This window comes from Carassius carassius, chromosome 12 (genome assembly GCF_963082965.1).
Source record: "Carassius carassius chromosome 12, fCarCar2.1, whole genome shotgun sequence".
NCBI classification, from domain to species: Eukaryota; Metazoa; Chordata; class Actinopteri; order Cypriniformes; family Cyprinidae; genus Carassius; species Carassius carassius.
In genome coordinates, this window is record NC_081766.1 from 26,310,609 (window position 1) to 26,332,407 (window position 21,799).

The 21,799-nt window shown below is 39.4% G+C and overlaps 1 protein-coding gene across 3 annotated transcripts in view; it reads right to left on the reverse strand.

The window, feature by feature from the left end:
* Positions 1-21,799, reverse strand: part of fgf12a (fibroblast growth factor 12a) — a 237,657-nt gene that overhangs the window by 118,235 nt on the left and 97,623 nt on the right. For all 3 annotated transcript variants that reach the window (XM_059563956.1, XM_059563957.1, XM_059563955.1), the window contains one exon: positions 19,901-20,011. In XM_059563956.1, coding sequence (XP_059419939.1) covers positions 19,901-20,011 — 111 coding nt within the window. The remainder of the gene's footprint in view (positions 1-19,900; positions 20,012-21,799) is intronic.

The window sequence follows — 21,799 nt, forward strand, 5'->3', positions numbered from 1 at the left end:
TCAGATGTTTAATAAATCTCAATTTTGAAAAATTGACACTTAAGACTGGTTTTGTGGTCCAGGGTCACATTTACTTTTAAAGAATGGAAAGTTTTTTTTAGAAATATATTTAAGGAAACCTGCAAGTTTACAGTACTGTTCTTTTTGTACACAGCATGTCCAGTCTTTAAAGTCACTTGTCCTTTCTTGGTTTTTGATGCACATGCAGGGTTGACGTCAAGAAAGCATCTAAAAGGCAGAAAAGAACAAAACAAGTGAACATTATGTATATTCTCTGTGCTGTCTATCTATCTATCTATCTATCTATATATATATATATATATATATATATATATATATATATATATATGCAGATAGATAGATAGACAGCTCAGAGAATTGCAAGACTTGAAATGTGATTACATGACAATATGATAATGTTAAATATGCAGTTTATCATTCAGTTCTAGAATCAACTGTATATAATGTTTGTGAAAAAAATAATTAAGTCTTTTACAAATAATGTCAAGACAAGTTAGTGACAATTCACACTATCATATATATCAATGGCAAATATGCTAATGTAAAAACTCAATCGCAAGGGTGCATGTGACGTGACATACAGCCAAGTATGGTGACCCATACTAAGAATTCGTGCTCTGCTTTTAACCCATCCAAAGTGCACACACACAGCAGTTAACACACACACTGTGAACACACACCCAGAGCAGTGCCTTGCTCAAGGGCACCTCAGTCGTGGTATTGAGGGTGGAGAGAGCGCTGTACATTCACTCACCCCACCTACAATTCCTGCCAGCCCGAGACTCAAACTCACAACCCTTCGATTGCGAGTCCAACTATCTAACCATTAGGCCACGACTTCCCTTGAGACAGACAGAAGCAGTCTATGCCACCTCTTCCTGATACTGGAGGATAAAATACAATAATACAAACAGCACTGCAAGGCCAAAGACATAGTTGGGCTGTGCTCAACACAAAATTTGGCCTTTCCTGCTCAACATCTACTCAGGGGCGGCCTTAAGCATCTGGGGGCCCGTTTCAATAACTAATATGGGGCCCTGCCCACATAAAATGTAAACATAATAGAGCAGAAAAAGCAAGGATTCCTGTTGGTTTGCATCATAATATTTTATTACTCGCACTTTCAGCTTCATTAAAAGGCAGCTTTATACAAACTATATACAATACAGCGTTTTACGTTGGAATAAGCCTCGCCCTTTCACGCAGGGCAACATCACTGCTTATTTGATTTGCGCAGTAGCTATATTTTCAGCTGTCTGGGCTGACTTAAAAAAAAAAAAAACAGCTCAAACATCCCCTCAACTTGCCGTATTACGGAGCCCGGGAAGTCACCTGTGTAAGTAAAAATAAGCGCCCTAAACCGTACTCACAAATTCTCAAACTGTTCCCTCGGTTTAACAAATCGTGCCCACAGATTAATAAACCGTACCCACGAGTTTCTAACCCGCGCTCTCAGATTTGTAAACAGTGCCTGCAGTTTCTGAAATCTGTACCCACGAATTCATAAACCGTGCCCACGCTTTCGCAATCCGTTCCCACGGGTTTGTAAAATGTACTCACGGATTTGTGGCTCACTCATTTTAGAAGATCATTTGAGAGCTACTTTTTAAAAATTAAAGTGGCCGAGAGCTACTCATGCAATAATTAAATCTCTTAAATAATGTCTCATAACTCTCATATTAACAACTATGCTAACTGTTTTAGACCTAAAAGAGTTATTGTAGGCCTATATATGTCCCCCTTTAATTGACATAGGCTATATATATCAAAATATTATACTGTAAAAACACATAATTATTGTTGATTTTATGGTGCATCATAACTAGAGATAAAATGGTATGAAAATGTAATTTCATGATTATAGTGACCAAAATGATCATGGTTATCACATAATCCTGTTCAAAAAGTACTAATACTACACAATAAAATCAATTCACCAAGTTTTATGTAGAAAACCAAATAACAAATAAACTTACCATCAATATGCACTTTTTGTTTACATGAACATTAAAATAGTAACATTAAAAATGATGGCCAAATTTGAAAGGAGTGTCTTGCAACATGTTATCTAACATGTACACGTTCAAATAAAGTTTTGACAAAAAAGTTTTTATAAAAAGATAAACCTTGCATATTTCAGCCTTTAAATCATTTTTATAGAAAGAATGATTCAAAAAAAGACAAAATACTGACATTTACAATGCACATTATTAGCTTATCTTTTATTATTAATAGTAAAATTCGGTTCCCGTGGCGTCTGTCGTTGCTATGCACCATGCGCTCTCCACAACGACAGAGAAGTTTTAATAGCTAATGGATTTCCACCACCGAAAAACGCTTTGCTGTAGCTCTGCTAGAAGATTTATTTAGAAAAAACACCCGTAGTTTGGGTGCATCCCCCATCCTTCATGTTGACTTGTTGCGCCTGGAAAAAAATTAGCGCGTCGCTTCAATTATTTGAAATAATGAACTTGAGCGTGCAAAAGACGCGATATTGAACGGCTACCTCCAATCAGGTCACGAGCTACTCTCGCGAGCGACGTGTTGGAGACCACTTTAGACATTATGTCTGAAAATCAATATCCTAGGGAGAAAATGAATGGGATTTTCCTGTTCTGTTGGGGGCCCCCTTGGAGGGCGGGGCCCGTTTCAATTGAAACGGGTAAAACATAGGTAAGGCCGCCTCTGCATCTACTGCTGGTTGCTTAGAGATTGACCTGAAAATAAATAAAAAAATCAAGAAAATACTTAAAACAAATTATTGTGGGTTCCATTGTGGTTTTGTTTAGTTGTCTATACAGGGAATATACAGAACTCATGGAGTTAAATTTAATAACTTTTAAGACCTTTTTAAGACATTTTCCACACATTTTAAGACCTCATTGCCACTCCAAGTTTTAACCGGTTACATCGGTGACACTTTAACTTACATTTACTACACTGCCCGTACAAAAAATTAAATCACACACTATAATATTTCATTGGACCGCCTTTAACTTTGATTACAGAAATTTAACAAATAATTTAATGAAAATCCTGACCTTGGCTGTTGGTCTTTTGTGCCTGACTGTGTATTCATGACATTCTACTAGTGCCACAGTTCACGTTGATTCACCCATAAAAAGCACACAAATGAAATCAAGAATAATAAAATGTAACATGCAATATATCTCCCAGAAATCCCCAAAAACATATCAGTGTACTATCCATTGCTGCACCTTTGGCTCAGAATGCCTTCTGAAATTCTTACTGCATTTTGCTACAATTATCACGCAGTTGTTGGAGAGTGTTGTTATATAAACTACAGCAGTGTTTCTGCTTTAAAGTCATTAATCTAAACTGCTCACTGCATCATATAAGTAACAACTTGAACCATCAATGTATGATTCAAGCTCACTTAGACAGCCAACAGTTTCTTTCTTTAATTTTTATATCCATGTATATTGTTACAGTCAAATCATAAAAAGCTGTGAAATCGCTCAGGAAATATGTCCTATCTTGCCTGCACTTGAGATGGTGATGTGTGAGCGCCACTGACAGATTCTTCACTCCTAATGGCTGTCTCTCGCGAAATTCGCTTATTATTTGCATAAAGTTGAAGAATCCTCAACTTAATTGCATTACTTGACACGCCCACATTGAATTGCCAATTGTCACTGTTGCTTGTGTTGCTGGAAGTCACCAGCTCTCCATTGAAAATGCATGGGATTATTTCGCTCTGTCACTAGTCACTGGCAGAGTGAACGGGGCTACAGTTTTTGCTTGGACATGTAAAACATATCTAATCAATTTGGGTAATACATTTTAATTTTTCAACTTATAAAACATTAATATTAAAACTAATGTAGAAAATGGCAAATGTATTTTATAATTGAATTTTCATTTTCATTTTGCGCTAAATATTGCACATATGTATGGGTAAATGTAAATTTAAATAAAGGAATACATTGCCATTTTGCATATTACATTTCAAATTGATTTGCTTCCCATATGCTTATAGTGTAAATGATGACAATGTTCATTTTAGGGTGAACTAATGTTTAATGTTTACATACCAATAATTTTAAGCTGTGTTCTCTGGCAAATGTAGAGACTGCTGGACATCAGATGGAGTGGCAAATACCTGAAACAATTTTTAAAAAGACGGCACAACCATCATTAACAGAACCAAGACATAAAACATGTTGCAAATAAATTTGATTTGAGTAATCTCTACTTACATCTGCTTGAAGGATAAGACCATCGAATTTCTGCAAGTGTGTGAGCAGCTGTAGGACCATGAAAGATGTGAAAGCAATCAGGAATACTACATTTGAAATAAGCATTAGGAACATGACTATGGATGTGTTTGTAAAATCATAAGACATGAAAAACACAATCATAGAACTGACATTTTTTAACACAGATTACAAATGTAACGTTAATACTTGTGAAGCGATTACATTAGAACTGGATCTTCATCAGATTGTTCAGCCTGAAAAAATTTAATAATTAGCAGGTCATGTGTATATGTGTCCTAGTTGCTATTTAAGTTAATTTAGATTGTTGGATTAAAGGAAGGTGTGAATAAACATCTTAAGCAGCATTGAGTGACTATGATTGATTTATGTACCGATATAAAGTTGGTTTGTCATTTGATATATTGTTGGAGATTCAGCCTCAGAAATCTTCAATAGTTCTTTAATGATTCAATACAATAACAAGAAACATACTATGTTTTCATTGTTTTAAAATGTAGAAGAGAACACATAATGTGTTTTTCTGTTTTAATCTGCCTTAAGGTATTGTAACTGATAGACCTTATAATGTAAAAGTGCAGGACAAGGACTGTCTGCAAAGTGCAATACCAAGAGGAAAAAGCACAATTATTTAATCTAAATGCTTCACTTGTGAAATGTATAAAAATAAATATCAGACCTTAGGGGTGTGTCCTATTACTGGTTTTTAAAAGAACATTTAGATGTTGTTGTTTTTTTTTTTTTTTTTTGTTATATTCACAGAACTATAGCACAACAAAAGTTATTTAAATTGAACGATTGAGAAAAGCATGCAAAGCATTACAAAGATTGTGCAGTTTACCGCCCCCTAGAGGAAGATACTGCACTTGTCTTGACCAAGTTTGATAGGGAGAAGTTTAAATAAATTAATTTAAAATGTAAACAGTTGGTAATCTAAACTTCAAGGGGTATGTCTTGTTACTTGTACAAAGAACAATATTTACAGCCATCTTTTACTATCATTGGTTTTATTTACAGAACTATAAGACAACACATGATATTAAAATGTAAATGAATACATCAGTTAATTTCCTATGAATGTACTTTGCTGTCTCAATTTCTAGGGTGCGTTTTGATACTTGTTCCTAAAATAATATTTAAATGTTGATATTATTCACATAAGACAAATAAATAAATAAATAAATAAATAAAAATAAATAAAATAAACGAATAAACAAAATAAATAAATTACAGAAATGTAAAAATTGAGAAAAAGCTTAAGATGTGCAGTAACTGCCCCCTAGAGGAACAAATTGCAGTTGCTTTGACTTGAGTTTAAAATAAAAAAATATTTAATAAATAAATTAAAAATTTACAAATTCTGACATGTCAACTTTAAAGGGGTCATATGATGTTGCTAAAAATAACATTATTTTGTGTATTTGGTGTAATAAAATTTGTTTATGTGGTTTAAGGATTAAAAAACACATTTTCCACATAATGTACATTATTGTTTCTCCTCTATGACCTGCCTTCTGAAATGTGTTGATTTTTACAAGGCTCCTTGTTCTGAAAAGCGAAGTGTGCTCTGATTGGCCAGCTATCCAGTGCGTTGTGATTGGCAAAATGTTTCAAGCGTCTGATGGAAATGTTACAATTGCATTTAGTGGGGACATAATTACTGATTATAATGACTTATACAGTCTTTTATGCATTGCGTTGCATATCGTGCCGTGCAAACATAAAACCATGTCTGCATTTGTGATTGGAGAAATGAAAAACAATGATTTGCTATCATCTCTGTGCTCTCTGCTCCACTAAAACTTTAAAGGGTTAGTTCAACCAATAATCAAAATTATGTCATTAATAACTCACCCTCATGTCGTTCCAAACCCGTAAGTCCTCAGTTTATCTTCGGAACTGTCATAGTGTCTGGTCTGTGTTTCCCTGGGTGTCCACTAGTGGTCTCATGTCCCCATAGTCACCCCTCTGCAGGCACTACATTTCCCACAAGCCTTTGTCCCATTCATCACTGTTAATTGCACACCTGTTAATTGCACTCAGCTGTCTCCACTTTCATCGCTTGCACCTGTCCATATAGACCAGCCTGTTTCTATCTGTTTCATGGAGTCCTTGTTTTCCATCACCCGGCTTTCTCATGTTCCCTTGTGTTTTTCTAGTTACTTGTTTTTGGACTGATTTTATGGTTATGACCTCTTGCCTGCTTTTTGATGTGATTTTTGAATTCCCCATTAAATACTGCGATTGGATCTCTCGTTTCCTGTGTGCATTAATTACAGAAGGACTCCATCATGCCCAGATCCAGCAGTGTGGGATTTCGTATCCGTTCCACAGCCAGCATGGAGGAGCGGAGGGCAAGGTTCTGAAACCTGATCACCCTCCGTCAAGAGGGGAGTGAGGTGGGTGGTTTGGCGCAGTTATTCTGGACCATGGCGGTAGGAATGGGGTACAATGATGAGGTACTTAAAGTCCTTTTTAACGCATGCCTGGATAAACCTGTGCCTGAGTGGGAGATGAAGGAGCTGGAGATCCTGGATTTTTGGGGGTTCACCATGTACCTACAACATCGGTCTCAGTGGGATACCCCAGCCACACCTGTCTCTCCAGGTGTGATGGCCGACTCTACACCTGTGTCTCCAGACAGGAGGATCGCCAGTCCAACGCCACTGCACAAGGTGGTCGCCAGTCCAGTGCCACTGCACAAGATGACTGCCAGCCCAGCGCCACAGCACAAGGTAGCCACCAGCCCAGCGCCACTGCACAAGATGGCCGCCAGCCCAGCGCCACAACACCAGATGACCACCAGGCCAGAGCTACTGCCCAAGATGGTTGCCGGCCCAGCGCCACTGCACAAGGTGGCCGCCAGCCCAGCGCCACAGCACAAGGTAGTCACCAACCCAGCGCCACTGCACAAGATGGCCGCCGGCCCAGCACCACTGCACAAGATGGCCACCGGTCCTGTGCCACTGCACAAGATGGCAGCCACAGGTGACTGTCCAGAGTTAAGTCAGGTCCTCACTGACCAGGTCCCCGTGGTCCCTCCAGAGTCAAGTCAGGTCCCTGTGGTCTCTCCAGAGTCGAGTCAGGTCACCGTTGAGTCGAGTCAGGTCCCCGGTGACCCTCCAGAGTCGAGTCAGATTCCCGATTGACCCCCCAGAGTCGAGTCAGGTCCCCATTGACCCTCCAGAATCGAGTCAGGTCCCGTTGACCCTACAGAGTCGAGTCAGGTCCCCGTTGAGTCGAGTCAGGTTCCCGTTGACCCTCCAGAGTCGAGTCAGGTTCCCGTTGAGTCGAGTCATGTCCCCGTTGACTTTCCTGAGTCAGGTCAAGTCACCATTAACACTCATGAGTCAAGTACTACCACAGTTACTTAGGAGTCAAGTCAAGTCACCAATGATCTTCATGAGCAAAGTCAAGTCACCAGTGTTCTTCATGGGCAAGGTCAAGTCACCAGTGTTCTTCATGAGCAAAGGCAAGTCACCAATGATCTTCATGAGCAAGGGCAAGTCACTGTTGATCTTCCTGATTCAAGTCAAGTCACCGTTGATCTTCCTGAGTCAAATCAAGTCACCGTTGATCTTCCTGAACGAAGTCAAGACACAGTTGATCTTCCTGAACCCAGTCAAATCACCACGGATCTACCAGAGCCTCTTCACGTCTCTGCTGAACTACCAGAGCCTCTTCACGTCTCTGCTGAACTACCAGAGCCTCTTCACGTCTCTGCTGAACTACCAGAGCCTCTTCACATCTCTGCTGAACTACCAGAGCCTCTTCACGTCTCTGCTGAACTACCAGAGCCTCTTCACGTCTCTGCTGAACTACCAGAGCCTCTTCACGTCTCTGCTGAACTACCAGAGCCTCTTCACATCTCTGCTGAACTACCAGAGCCTCTTCACGTCTCTGCTGAACTACCACATGTCACAGTGTCTGGTCTGTGTTTCCCTAGGTGTCCACTAGTGGTCTCACTTCCCCATAGTCACCCCTCTGCAGGCACTACATTTCCCACAAGCATTTGTCCCATTCATCACTGTTAATTGCACTCAGCTGTCTCCAATTTCATCGTTTGCACCTGTCCATATAAACCAGCCTGTCTCTATATGTTTCATGGAGTCCTTGTTTTCCGTCAGCTGGCTTTCTCGTGTTCCCTTGTGTTTTTCTTGTTTCTTGTTTTTGGACTGATTTTGTGGTTATGACCTCTTGCCTGCTTTTTGATGTGATTGTTGGATTCCCCATTAAATACAGCGATTGGATCTCTCGTTTCCTGTGTGCATTCATTACAGGAACACAGTTTAAGATATTTTAGATTTAGTCCATGAGCTCTCAGTCCCTCCATTGAAACTGTGTGCACGGTATACTGTCCATGTCCAGAAAGGTAAGAAAAACATTGTGGTAAGTTCGTGGGAGGAAAGGAAGAGGACAAAATGGTCGGCTGGACTGCTGACAAATTTATTAACTCAAAATAACTTAAACTTTTACAAACACCAATGGTGACTTTTACTCTGACATCAACACAGACACGATCGCACAACACTTCCGGTTTACTCATTCCGGTTCCGTTTCTGGTTCACATCAGCAGTCCGTCTCTCTCTCGACTGCTTCTGTCTCTCCTGGCGTTTTATACTCAATCCGCGCCAATTACTGAAACAAGAAACAGGTGTTGATAGTTTTTGCCCGACTTCGCTAATCCACGCCCCCCCCTGCCACATACCCCTACCGCCCGTCTCAGGCCGGGGAGCCATCAAGCCTGCAGCCCCCCCCCCCCCATTTCTGGAGAGGAAGTCGGCCACCCCCACATGAACACCCGGCCTGTGGATCACCTTGAACTTAAAAGGCTGAAGAGCTAGATACCAACGAGTGATCCGCGCATTGGTATCCTTCATGCGGTGGAGCCACTGCAGCGGAGCGTGGTCCGAACAGAGGGTGAACTCCCGTCCCAGGAGATAATAGCGGAGGGTGAGGACGGCCCATCTGATGGCAAGGCACTCTTTCTCTATGGTGCTGTACTTAGCCTCTCTCTTCAAGAGCTTCCGGCTAATGTACAGCACCGGCCGTTCCTCCCCCTCTATCTCCTGGGACAGGACTGCACCCAGCACCCTGTCGGACGCGTCTGTCTGCAACAGAAAAGGGAGAGAAAAATCAGGAGAGTGTAACAACGGCCCACCACACAGGGCAGCCTTGACCCGGGTAAAGGCCTGCTGACACGGCTCCGTCCACTGGACCGTATCTGGCACCTCCTTTTTAGTAAGGTCAGTCAAAGGGCTGGTAAGGTCCGAATAATTAGGAATAAACTGTCTATAATATCCCGCCAGCCCCAAGAACTGCCTTACCTCCTTTATGGTCTTGGGACGTGGGCAGGTCGCAATAGCGGCTGTCTTATCAATTTGGGGATGCACCTGTCCATGCCCCAAGTGGAAGCCCAGATACCTTACTTCCACACGCCCAATCGCACACTTCTTTGGGTTGGCCGTGAGTCCCGCCCCCCTCAGCAATCTCAGGACAGCCCTCAGATGCTCCATATGCCGCTGCCAATCATTACTAAATATAATGATATCATCCAGGTAGGCAGCCGCATATGCAGCATGGGGCCGCAGAATCTTATCCATGAGGCGCTGAAAGGTAGCCGGAGCCCCGAACAACCCAAATGGAAGGGTAACAAACTGGTGTAATCCAAACGGTGTTGTGAAAGCTGTATTTTCTTTGGATAATGGAGACAAGGGGATCTGCCAATAACCCTTTGTTAAGTCCAATGTCGAATAAAAACGAGCCGTGCCTAGCCAATCAAGCAACTCGTCAACCCGCGGCATTGGATAAGTGTCGATATTCGACACAGCATTCACGGACGTCCCACAGGCCATCCCCGGGCAGGCTGGCGAGTACCAAATACCTGTGAGTATCAAGGGGGGTACATATCCGGCCTTGGTGGATTCAGGATGTAACCAAACCTCAATCCATCAAAGCCTGATTCAACCGGGGGCATTGGATACAAGCCGCAGTGGTTAAGGTGCGGTGCGTACACGGGGATGTGATGAAATGTTAGTCCCCACCTCCGGCATCCGATAATTTTGGGAACGAATTGGCCCGCGTTTATGGTTTTATTGGGGTCGTTATGTGCGGTTGCCTCTTGGGGAAATAAGGCAAGGAAGGAGACCGCGCGGGTGCAGGTGGGAGAAACTGAGCCAGGACCACTGGGTTCTGCTTCAGAGGAACCGAACGAAATCGGGAGACTGATTCTCTCAGAGCGTGATGACTTTCTTCTGGAGCAGTCTCAGGATGAGACATTAAAACACGCGTTTCAACAGGTCCGCTCCATCGATGGCCAGCCTCTCCAACCTGCCCACCCGCTCACCTATCCGTTTTTGCTATTTTAAAAGATCGGTTGTATCGAGTGACCTAAGACGCCCGGACAAAAGTGAATACAACCCAGTTGTTGATTCCGAAGAGCCGCAGGGAAATGCTTTTCCATGCGGCTCACTCTAATCCTATGGTGGGCCATTTGGGACAGGCAGCAACACTGAATCGCCTCATGACCCGTTTCTTTTGGCCGGGCATTCATGACAACGTGCGCAGGTGGTGCGCGTCTTGTCCGGAATGTCAGTTGGTGAACCCACCGGCCGCCCCAAAAGTGCCTTTGCGCCCTCTTCCCTTAATGCAGGTCCCCTTCGAGAGAATTGGTATGGACCTCATCGGGCCATTAGAGCGATCTGCACGAGGACATCGCTTTGCATTAGTCATAGTTGACTATGCAACATGATATCCTGAAGCAGTGGCCCTCCGCAACATTTCCGCTAAGAGTGTTGCAGATGCCCTGTTTCGTCTTATCTCCTGGGTTTCGGCACCAGTGTATTAAGTTTGTGGAAGGAAAGGAAGAGGACAAAGGGGTCGGCTGGACTGCTGACGAATTTATTAACTCAAAATAACTTAAACTTTTACAAACACCAATGGTGACTTTTACATCAATACAGACACGATCGCACAACACTTCCGGTTTACTCGTTCCGGTTCCGTTTCCGGTTCACATCAGCAGTCCGTCTCTCTCTCGACTGCTTCTGTCTCTCCTGGCGTTTTATACTCTCTATGCGCCAATTACTGAAACAAGAAACAGGTGTTGATAGTTTTTGCCCAAACCACTCACTTACCGCTCGTCTCCTGATTCTCTCTCCCGCTGCAGACTTCTCTAAACCATGTCCCCCCTGCCACAAACATCTTCAAAGTAGTCCAACTGATCAGAGGGTCAGTTAGAATTTTTTGAAGCATCAGAAATAAATTTTGGTCCAAAAATAGCAAAAACTGCGACTTTATTCAGAATAGTCTTCTCTTCCGGTCTGTTGTGAGATTTCAAAACACAAGAGTTTAAGTGATATCTAGTTTGTGAACTAATCATTTGATGTAACCGGATCTTCTTGAACCAGTTCACCAAATCGAAATGAATCATTTAAAATGATTTGCGTCTCCAATAAGCATTAATCCGCAAACGACTTAAGCTGTTAACTTTTTTAAGCACTTATGCACAGGATATTTTAAACGTACAAAAGTATATTGGCTAGATGGCAAAAAAAACTACTTCTCCAGTCAAACACATAAAAACAATAGCCTTTACAGACATAGTGTTTGAGTAAAGAAGTGCTGTACTATTCAAAGTTATTTCTTTACCCTTGCTTTGCAAATAAGCGGAGATCTGTCTCCTCCAGGCTGTGCGCGGCGCTCAGTCTGAGTGGAGGCGGGGTGAAGTGACGAGGTTTTTCGAGAGCTTGAGGATCCAATGGCGTTACAAAGTTTTACAAGCTCCTTTAAAAACTTATCATTGGTTAAATATTTCTAAAACTCTGTGAATTAAAATAATAATAACAAATTATAATAGAGATATGAATTTTGGATAGTTTTTCACGGCACATATCTGGCTATTCTCTGTCTGCCATACTGAAACGCCGCCCCTGGAGGAGGGGGATCCGCCAAAATGAGGTCCCGGATCCGGCTAGTTCCGGCACAAATTAAGCCCTGGGTTTATTAGACCGCTTCGTTTTCTTCACCAACTGCGCACTTGCCTAACGTAACGGAACATAACGGCGACCCTAGAGGGCACCCCCAACATATTTGTCGCCCTAGGAAACCGCCTAGTTCGCCTAAAATCGGCCCTATATATATATTTATGCACATGTATATGTATATGTGTGTGTGTACATTTCTTTTATATGTATAGAACAGTAATGAAGACCGCAACATGTGAAAGATGGGACAGAACACTGACTGAACTGCTGTGAAAAGAGAACTGAAGATGAACAACGAGCCGAGCCAGATAACGAACAAAAGAATGACTCAGATTCTCGAGTCAAGAACTGTTTCTGTCAGACGCGTCCGATTCGAGAACCGAGGAGCTGATGATACTGCGCAAGTGTGATTCAGTGTGAAGCAGACTGACACACAGAGCGTCTGAACCGAACTGATTCTTTTGATGATTGATTATGTGTTTGAACTGATTGATTGAACTGATTATATGTTAATGTTATGAGCCCAAGTAAACCAAAGGCTTAAATCAAGGGCAATCATCGCAAATGAAGTCATTAGGTCAAGCGCAAAAGAACCGGTAAACCGTTTTCTTCAACCGGTTTATTGAATCGAACTGTCCGAAAGAACTACTGGTGATCCGAAAACCGATGCAACCGGTTCTTTACTCAAGACTCAATCTTTTGTTCGTTATCTGGCTCGGCTCGGTGTTCATCTTCAGTTCTCTCTTCACAGCAGTTCAGTCAGTGTACTGTTTGAGTACATTAATTACTCCGGGATATTGGTTTGTTTTAACTCAGAGGGAGTGTCAGCCACAATAAAAAAGTTAACAGATTAAGTCATTTGCGGATTAATGCTTATTGGAGACGTGAACCGTTTTAAATGATTCAGTTCGATTTGGTGAACTGGTTCAAGAAGATCAGGTTACATCGAATGATTCGTTCGCGAACCGGATATCACAAACTGCTGTGTTTTGAACTCTCTCACAACAGACACGGAAGAGAAGACAATGATGAATAAAGTCTTAGTTTTTGCTATTTTTGGAAAATGTATTTTTGATGCTTCAAAAAATTCTAACTGACCCTCTGATGTCACATGGACTACTTTGATGATGTTTTTCTTACCTTTCTGGACATGGACAGTATACCAAGCACACAGTTTCAATGGAGGGACTGAGAGCTCTCGGACTAGATCTAAAATATCTTAAACTGTTATCCGAAGATAAACGGAGGTCTCACGGGTTTGGAACCAAATGAGGGTGTTATTAATTACATAATTTTGATTATTGGGTGAACTAACACTTCAAGATTAAACGGTTCATTTATATTATTATAAAAATGTGAGAAAATGTAAAGCGCAGTTTGGTGATCGAATTGTCCCTCACTAGTTGCCATAGAAACATGAAACGCACTCAAGATTGCACATGCGTGCTAGCTGGATCAACCTAAAATATGTTTAACACAATTTGAGCATCATAGAAAACATTAATGTGACCTCAGATGGTGCAGCTGATTTGAAATATATTAAATATGAGTGTGTCAAGTCTGCAAGCATTGTTCCCGTGCGTGCACTTGTATTAACTCAGAATTTGCGCGCTCTGCTTCTAAAGGCAGAGAGAGAGAAAGAAAGATCGCTTTTTTTTGGCTCACACATTTTTTTTTTCCTAATTTTACAAGTTGCAAGTTACAAAAAACACAAGCAGTGTCTGATCACGGTCGGGTGTTCTCAGAGTCTGATGACTCCAATCGCACAAGTATTACACAAAATGTTAAACAGACCCGGGACCCGAGGTAATAGATTTGGACCTGGCTGAAAATTTAAAATATAGACCCGAACCCAATTGGTAGAGCATTGCGCTATCAAGAGCAAGGTTGGGGATTCGATTCCCCGGGAACACATGATAGGTAAAAATTGATAGCCTGAATGCACTGTAAGTCGCTTAGGATAAAAGCTTCTGCTAAATGCATAAATTTTTAATTTAAATTTTTAATTTAATTTAATTTAAATTTAAGACAAAAAGCTTTTTTTTTTTTTTTTCGCAACAGGTTTATTGACTTGTAATAGCAATTTAAGGTGGAATATGTTACAATCGGGTCCAGTCGGGTCTGTGTCTTCCCAGCGGGCTCGGGCCCAGCTTTCAATTAATAGATGGTTCCAGGTCGGGTCCGGGTAGGGATTTCTCGGATCTTCATGGGTCCGGGTCCAGCTTTTGAAATATTAGACGGGTCCGGGTCGGTTCAGTGTAGTACATTACGGGTCTCTTTCGGGTTCGGGCACAAATTTTAGGATCCGTGAAGACCTCTAGCATAGCATATCCCTAATTAAAACAAATAAACTGTGATGTGCGTTCAGTTCTACATTCTAATGTTTTTCAGATAAGGCATTACATCACATATACAATCATACTTAGCCACTAAGAATTTATTTCATTTTATGCGTCAATATTCAGCGTGAAATGTTGAAACAACTTTATATGGGTGATTTATGTTTGGTTAAACAAGCTAACTTACATATAATTGAACAAGCCACATGAGGTGAGAATTGTTCACTCGGGAATTAAATTAATAAAAGTTTAATGTTCTTAAAGTCAAACCTTTTGTGGAAATGATGTAGAAATGCAAAAAAAAAGATCATCTTACCGTATAAATACTCAGTTGAACAATAATCCATCTTCTCATGCTCCAAAGTCCATTAATCTTCGTCTCAGGCACAGGTTAGATGATTCAGATGACAAATGATCTTGCTTATGCAGCATCGTCTATTGTTTGAAACTGAACCGAAGCTCACAAAGCTTAAAAACTACTCACAACTTCACAAACCACTGGTTTATCTTAATAACACAAATAGTTATTTTGTTCAATTAAATCCCACTAATGAATCCAGTTTGCCTGTAATACACTATTCACATCACATCACATTTCAATCTATACCACAATACAATGTGTTTACAGTATTATAATGTATTATATATTTAGTGGCCTGAATACAGAAATATGCTGTATATTTACATACATTCTGTAAAATATGCACAATGTTACTGTTTATAAAAATACAGTATAAGACTGTTATAAAATCCCTGTAAACTAACATTAAATTATTACAGTGTGTGACGCTGTCACACAAAAGACGTTCTACCGCTCTGTTTATTACAATGATTAAATGTATCACAGAGTGTTCATAGTCCATTTTATTCCTCTTAACATTTTAAGTGTGTTTATTTCTTTAAGAACTGTATGGTTGAAAGCAAGAAGTACAACTGGGTAAGAGAGCAGCATGACAAACAGACAGGGTGACAGTTAACAAACTGGATTGAGGAGTTACAACTTTTAGAGCTCACCTTTCTAGGCACCAGCTATGAATTTTGGATTACACTTTCTGTGAATTATATATACACTGATGGACACTCACATTGGACTTATCAACACACTGGGATTCTTGGACTGTTTTAGGGTATGGACAAACTAACTGAAATGTTTTTATTATTTATTTTTTGTTGACAGACTGACTTTACCTGGTTTCATCATGTTGTTTTAAAGTCTTTTATGTAAACATTGTAATTACACCAATTTTTTATGTCTCATTCTTTTAACCACTAGTTATCTCTCTCAGTTAAATCTGATCCCATTTTCGTCTTGTAACTTGGCTGATGAGGCCGAGCGTTACAAGTGTACTCCAGTTTTACTCCAAGTGTAACAATATTCACTATACTATTCAAAAGCTTGGACTCGGCATACAGGTGCATCTAAAAAAAATTGAATATCATGGAAAAGTTATTTATTTTTTGTAATTTAACCTGTTAGCCAGCACCCCACAGCTGAAAGTGCTCTAACAAACTTATAATTGTAACAGTTTCCTACTTCAGTGTGTTACAAACATAATTTTGGTGTCTTTGGAAAGAAGACACATTGGGCCTAACTTTTTATCAACCAGATTTGATAATGCTCAAAAATATTAAAAGTTATAGACACTGAAGTGCCTTGAATTTTTTTTTTTACCACACTTAAATATTTTTTTATTTGATATAAAAATAAATGAAATGAGTCCTGGAGCAATCTTGAACAGTAATGGGTTGAAAGCCACATGTTTCATGAGTTTCTATTTCAAATCTGAATAAGATATCATGAAAAATGAGACTCCTGCAAATATTTTTCTGAGACTATGTCTAGACCCCCACCTCCCAAATTTAAGAAAATATATTTCCCAATAGTATTGAAGGCTTAGTTCAGTTTTGTATGTAATAGCAAAGTGATTATATTTTGTTTCCCTTTTTAATTAAGTTAATTTAGAAAAAAAGTTTGGAGTATTTATTAATTGTCAAATATAAGTTTTATTTTATTTTTTTTTATTTAGTTATTTTTTTAAGTAACGACCAAGTGTTGTCTTTAACAGGAGTACAAAAATAAACCAAAACTCAGCAATGCCTTACAGACATGATAAATATATCTATAGAAAGCATTAAATGACTATTAAATGAAATAAAACAAAATGAAAACTCTTTCATTATAATCATAATCCGTAAGGGTGCCCTTCTCTCTAAAGGTGTGTCTAATGAGGAGATGGCGAGTCAGGTTCGGCAACTTCATCCCTGCGACACCAACTCAAAAAACACTAGTTTTTTAGTAAATCATTCAAATATCTCCTTACTATTTGCTGCTGGCTGGACACTAAACACTGTCAAGTCACTCTTGACAGTCACAGTAGCACAATCTCGTGTTGTTTCCACCAGCGCTGCAATTTATTTTTTCATCACTAATTGATGGATGGTTGTATCTCTCTATTAGTGCTATTGGATCTTAGCGCTGTGTTAGACACTATTGACCACAGCATTCTTTTGCATAGACAAGATAACTATGTTGGTATTAATGGAAGTGCATTAGCATGGTTTAAGTCGTACTTATATGACCGCCATCAATTCTTAGCAGGGAATGAACAGGTATCATATTGATCACAAGTGCAGCATGGAGCTGTTACTCTTCACGCTTTAAATTTTACCCTTGGGAGATATCAGCAGGAAACCTGGTGTTAGCTTTCACTGTTATGCTGATGATACTCAGCTCTATATTTCTTTGCGGCCCGGCGAGACATACCGATCTGAAAAACGAATGGAATGCATAGTCTATATAAAAAACTGGATGATGAGTAATTTCTTATTACTAAATTCTGAAAAAAAAAACTGAGGTGATAATTATACAACCTAAAAACTCTGCATGTAATAACCTAGAACACTTTCTAAGACGTGATGGCTGCTCTGTCAATACTTTGTCATCAGTTAGGAACCTAGGTGTGCTATTTGATAGCAATCTTTCCTTAGAAAGCCACATTTCTAGCATTTGTAAAATTGCATATTTCCATCTCAAAAATATCTCCAAATTATGACCTATGCTCTCAATCTCAAATGCAGAAATGTTAATCTATGCCTTTATGACCTTTAGGTAAGATTATTGTAATGTTTTATTGGGTCGTTGTTCTGCATGCTTAATAAACAAACTTCGGCTAGTCAATCTGTTTTGTTTAAAGCGCTATATAAATAAAGGTGACTTGACTATTTTGCTCACTGTAGAGGGTGTTCCATTTCCCAGTGTTTTTCATGCAAATTACCATCTGTCCCCAAAAGGTGTAAACTCTCCATGTCTAGGACTTGATCAATGCAAATTCCAATTGTTAGTTCCCGTCTCCATTTGGGGGATGTTTGTTTTGGTCTGAGTAGTTAAGAAATGTTGAAAGAAGATCAGGTCACTTCTGTAAGCCAGGTGAGCCCGTAGAGTGGAGTGTACTATGTGTTTTACTTAAGTCAGATATGCATCTTTACTCTTACTCATCCTTATGACTTGGCTCGGCATGGCTCACTATGGTACGGCACAGTTTGCATTTCCACTTAAGGGTAGTATCACTTTAGAGTGGGCGGGACTATTCACGTCATTAAAGTTGAGCCGACTCTACTGTACTCTACTCTACTTCTAAAAATCTTTCTCATTCCTCATCACCCCATCAAGCTCTCGCTGGATCCACTCCTCTGCTATTAACGAGAGCAATGTCTGTACTTCTGCAACAGACAAAAAAATTTTGGTTGTTAAAAAAAGGTGCACTTGTCCCCCCCCCCCACACACACACAAAAAGTGAACCTTACCAAGCCGTACCGTGCCGTACCATGCAGAGATTAGATTTATCTTTGAGAATTTCATGTTTTGTATTGATGTAATTTGTATAATGAATTTGTATAATTTATCCTGACTTACTCTGAAATTATTTTCTCAAGAAGACTAAGTGAAGGCATATATTTCCGCAGATCTCCCCTCAGCGTTAAGTACATACTAGATCTCAGGTTAGATGGAGCATGGGGGCACATCAGGTGAAATAATATATTTCTGACTAATTGCTAAGTTGTTGGGCAGTTGCATTAAGGTGGCTAGACAAAATACTATTGGAGTACTAGTAAGCATGTTTCTGGCATTAGTTATAATCTCTGACTAATGATCAGAATGGAGAGTTTGTGATCGTGAGAACCTCTGAGTGACATAGATTCCAAATGAACGAGTAAAATATAAAAGAAAAGAGTTAATTAGAATAATGGAATGTCAGAAAAGGAATAATTAGAAATAGAATTTGCATTTCATTCCAAATTTGAGGTCATAGGGTTAGGGTTAGGTCAGATTAGAGTTTAATTTAAATGAAATAACTATGGCAACCAAAAAGACCGAACGCACAGTAAACCTTCTATATTAAAATGTAGTTCTCAAATTATGTGAGGGAAAAAAAGGCTATTTATTTATATATTTTTTCTGGCATATTTTCCAGGATCGATTAAAAAAAAAAAAAAATTATAATAAAATAAATAAATAATAATAATAATAATAACCTGCTTGTGATAAATCATTAACAATTATTAAGCAAGAATAAGCAAGTTAATTATTATTGAAGTAGGTTCCTCCACAGGAGACAGTTTACACAAACTGTAAAGGGAAATACATATGTTTTACACTTTTAACCACTCTCTTTATAAGTCATTAGCTAATTGCCTTTGTTAGACAGCCCTACATAAAAAGGTGACTCGTAGAAAGAGTGCTGTTTACAGAGAAGTTCAGCAAACATATTTAAGTTGGATTGCCCTGCTTTCCAGTATGATGTAGCAATTATGATATCACTCATCTCATCTTCCATTGATTAATTATTTGCAATTAAAATTAAATTAATTATTTCCCTTATGTTATTAGAACAATAATATATTAAAAGAGGCAAATATTCACTTAATTATATAATTTCATTCTTATTGATGGTCAGAGTTTAGATCATCTAATAAAAACCTAGTCATGTACACAAAAATCTTCACATGAGAAAGCACAGTTATCACTTTAACAATAAAACAGAAAAAGTTAAACTTATACTATTCCTCGAAAGAAATGTTCAGTACTGAAAAAATGCAAATTCTCTCATAATTTACTAAACCTTGCCTACTAGCCTATGCCTTTAAAGATTGTGCTAAATGATTGTACAGAAACATACTTTCATAAATAAACCAAACCTGATGATTGTTCACTGAGGATAAAAATATGACAACAAGCCATGGTCTCCCCTATATACAATTAGTGTTGTAAAATTAACTCTCCTTTGCATGCACATTTAGTGCAGTTCTAATCACTCACTGTAGTCGCTGTTCTCATCCTTGATGCCATCGATGGTTCCATCTGGCTGCATCTGCAGGTAAAAACCCTGCTGGCTGAACAGTCGTGTCACAATGCCTTTCAGCTGCGGCTCTGGAAAAGAAACACACAGCCCCGGCCCAACAGACATATTTAACAAAATTCACACCAACAATATTTTTTATCTTTTTCAGCATGTAAACTAAAGCTTGTTAAGAAGAATTCTACTATTTTAAATAAGTTCTTGATTTCTTATACAGTAATGGCAGTAAATGTGCTTGTGAATGGCTGACAAAGCTCTGCTTATTTGCTTCTGCAACCTCATTTATTACTTTCACTATGGACACCTGGAGTTTAGAAGACCAGCTGTAGCCATAACAGGTGTTTTCTGATGGAGTGGTGACCTGCACAAGCAGGTATAATACATTTTTAAAGGCAGGCCTGAGAGGTGAGGAGTGAAGATGGCCACATGGATGACCTGGCATGCAGCAAAGTTCCACAGCTTTCAATACCAGAGCTCAGATGAGTTGTGAATGTCCATGATAGTCGTAATCAGCTATACATCAAGGACCCCATCTATCCACTGCAGACCCCATTTTGAGACTTCTGGGGTGAATGCTGGCGCTGTTAGCATCTATTTCTCTGAGGAGGATTTTAGTTTACTTGTGTTTTTATTCACCTGCTTGGACTACTGGACTGCTTGGACTATTTTATAAAAACATTGTATGTTTAGATTCTGTCTACCGCTATTTGCTATCTGTAGTTTGTTCCTGGCATCATTGGATCTGGAAATCTGTTTCGGTTGTCAGACTTCTCCTTTAACCTTCTGCTCAGCTACAGTTATGATGACTGTCAAACTGCCTTTCTAGCTTGCAGTTGTGTGGATTATTCTCTGCTTAATTTTTTATCCGGTGTTTTCCCTCTATCAATACTCTGCAGTGGAACTGTTGCAACTACACATTCATTACGGTGAGCCTCTGCCTGCTTTATGCTTACATCAGGATATTGCTTTTATACCGTGCCGTAAATATGTCCATCATAGATCTCGCCAAAGTTTTATAGCTAACTCTGCAAGTGCAATTCTATCCTTTTGGTCTTCAAACCCTCATTCTCCAAGGAAACATACTTGGACTGCTAATCCCAGTGTGTTAGCAAAGCTAACTAAGGCAACTATCACTAACACTGGTAAGAACGATTTTTTATTTTTATTTATGATTTTTTATATAATTATGGAATATTTATATAAGGTCCTTTCGTGTATGACGTACTGTTTGATCGTATGTTCGATTTTCATTGTCTGACTGAGACTTGGCAATGAAGTAATTACTTTTTCACTTAAATCATTCCATTCCTCCTGGAAATGTTTTTACCAGCAAACCACGTAAAGTTGGTCAGGGTGGGGGGGGGGATGCTTGAAATACTACATAAGGAAATTTTTTAAGTTACAACTCTTCCTGTAACAGAATGTACATCATTTGAATCTGTTGCTTTGCAAATCAAAGGATCTGTTCCAACCATTCTTCTTGTGGTGTACAGGCCTCAAATATTCATGTGGACAATGCAGAAAATTAATATTCCAATGAGTTTTTATTATGTTAGGATAGTTTGGGGTTACAGCAGTTTATCTAAATATACTCTACTGAGCTGTGTGAAGCATTCATGCTCTTTTTTTCACAAGAAAATCAAACTCATTTATCAGCAATTCGTTCTACCATTCTGATTGTACTAATTCTGATTGTAACATATCTAATTCTAGCCCAGATGTTATCTTCATTATCTTCTGTTTCTATTTTTTCTACTTTTAAGCTTCCAACAGTAGAGGAAATATGTTTCATTGTACATAAATCTAAATCTGCCACGTGTCAACTGGACCCACTACAGACTCACTTGGTAAAAGATGGT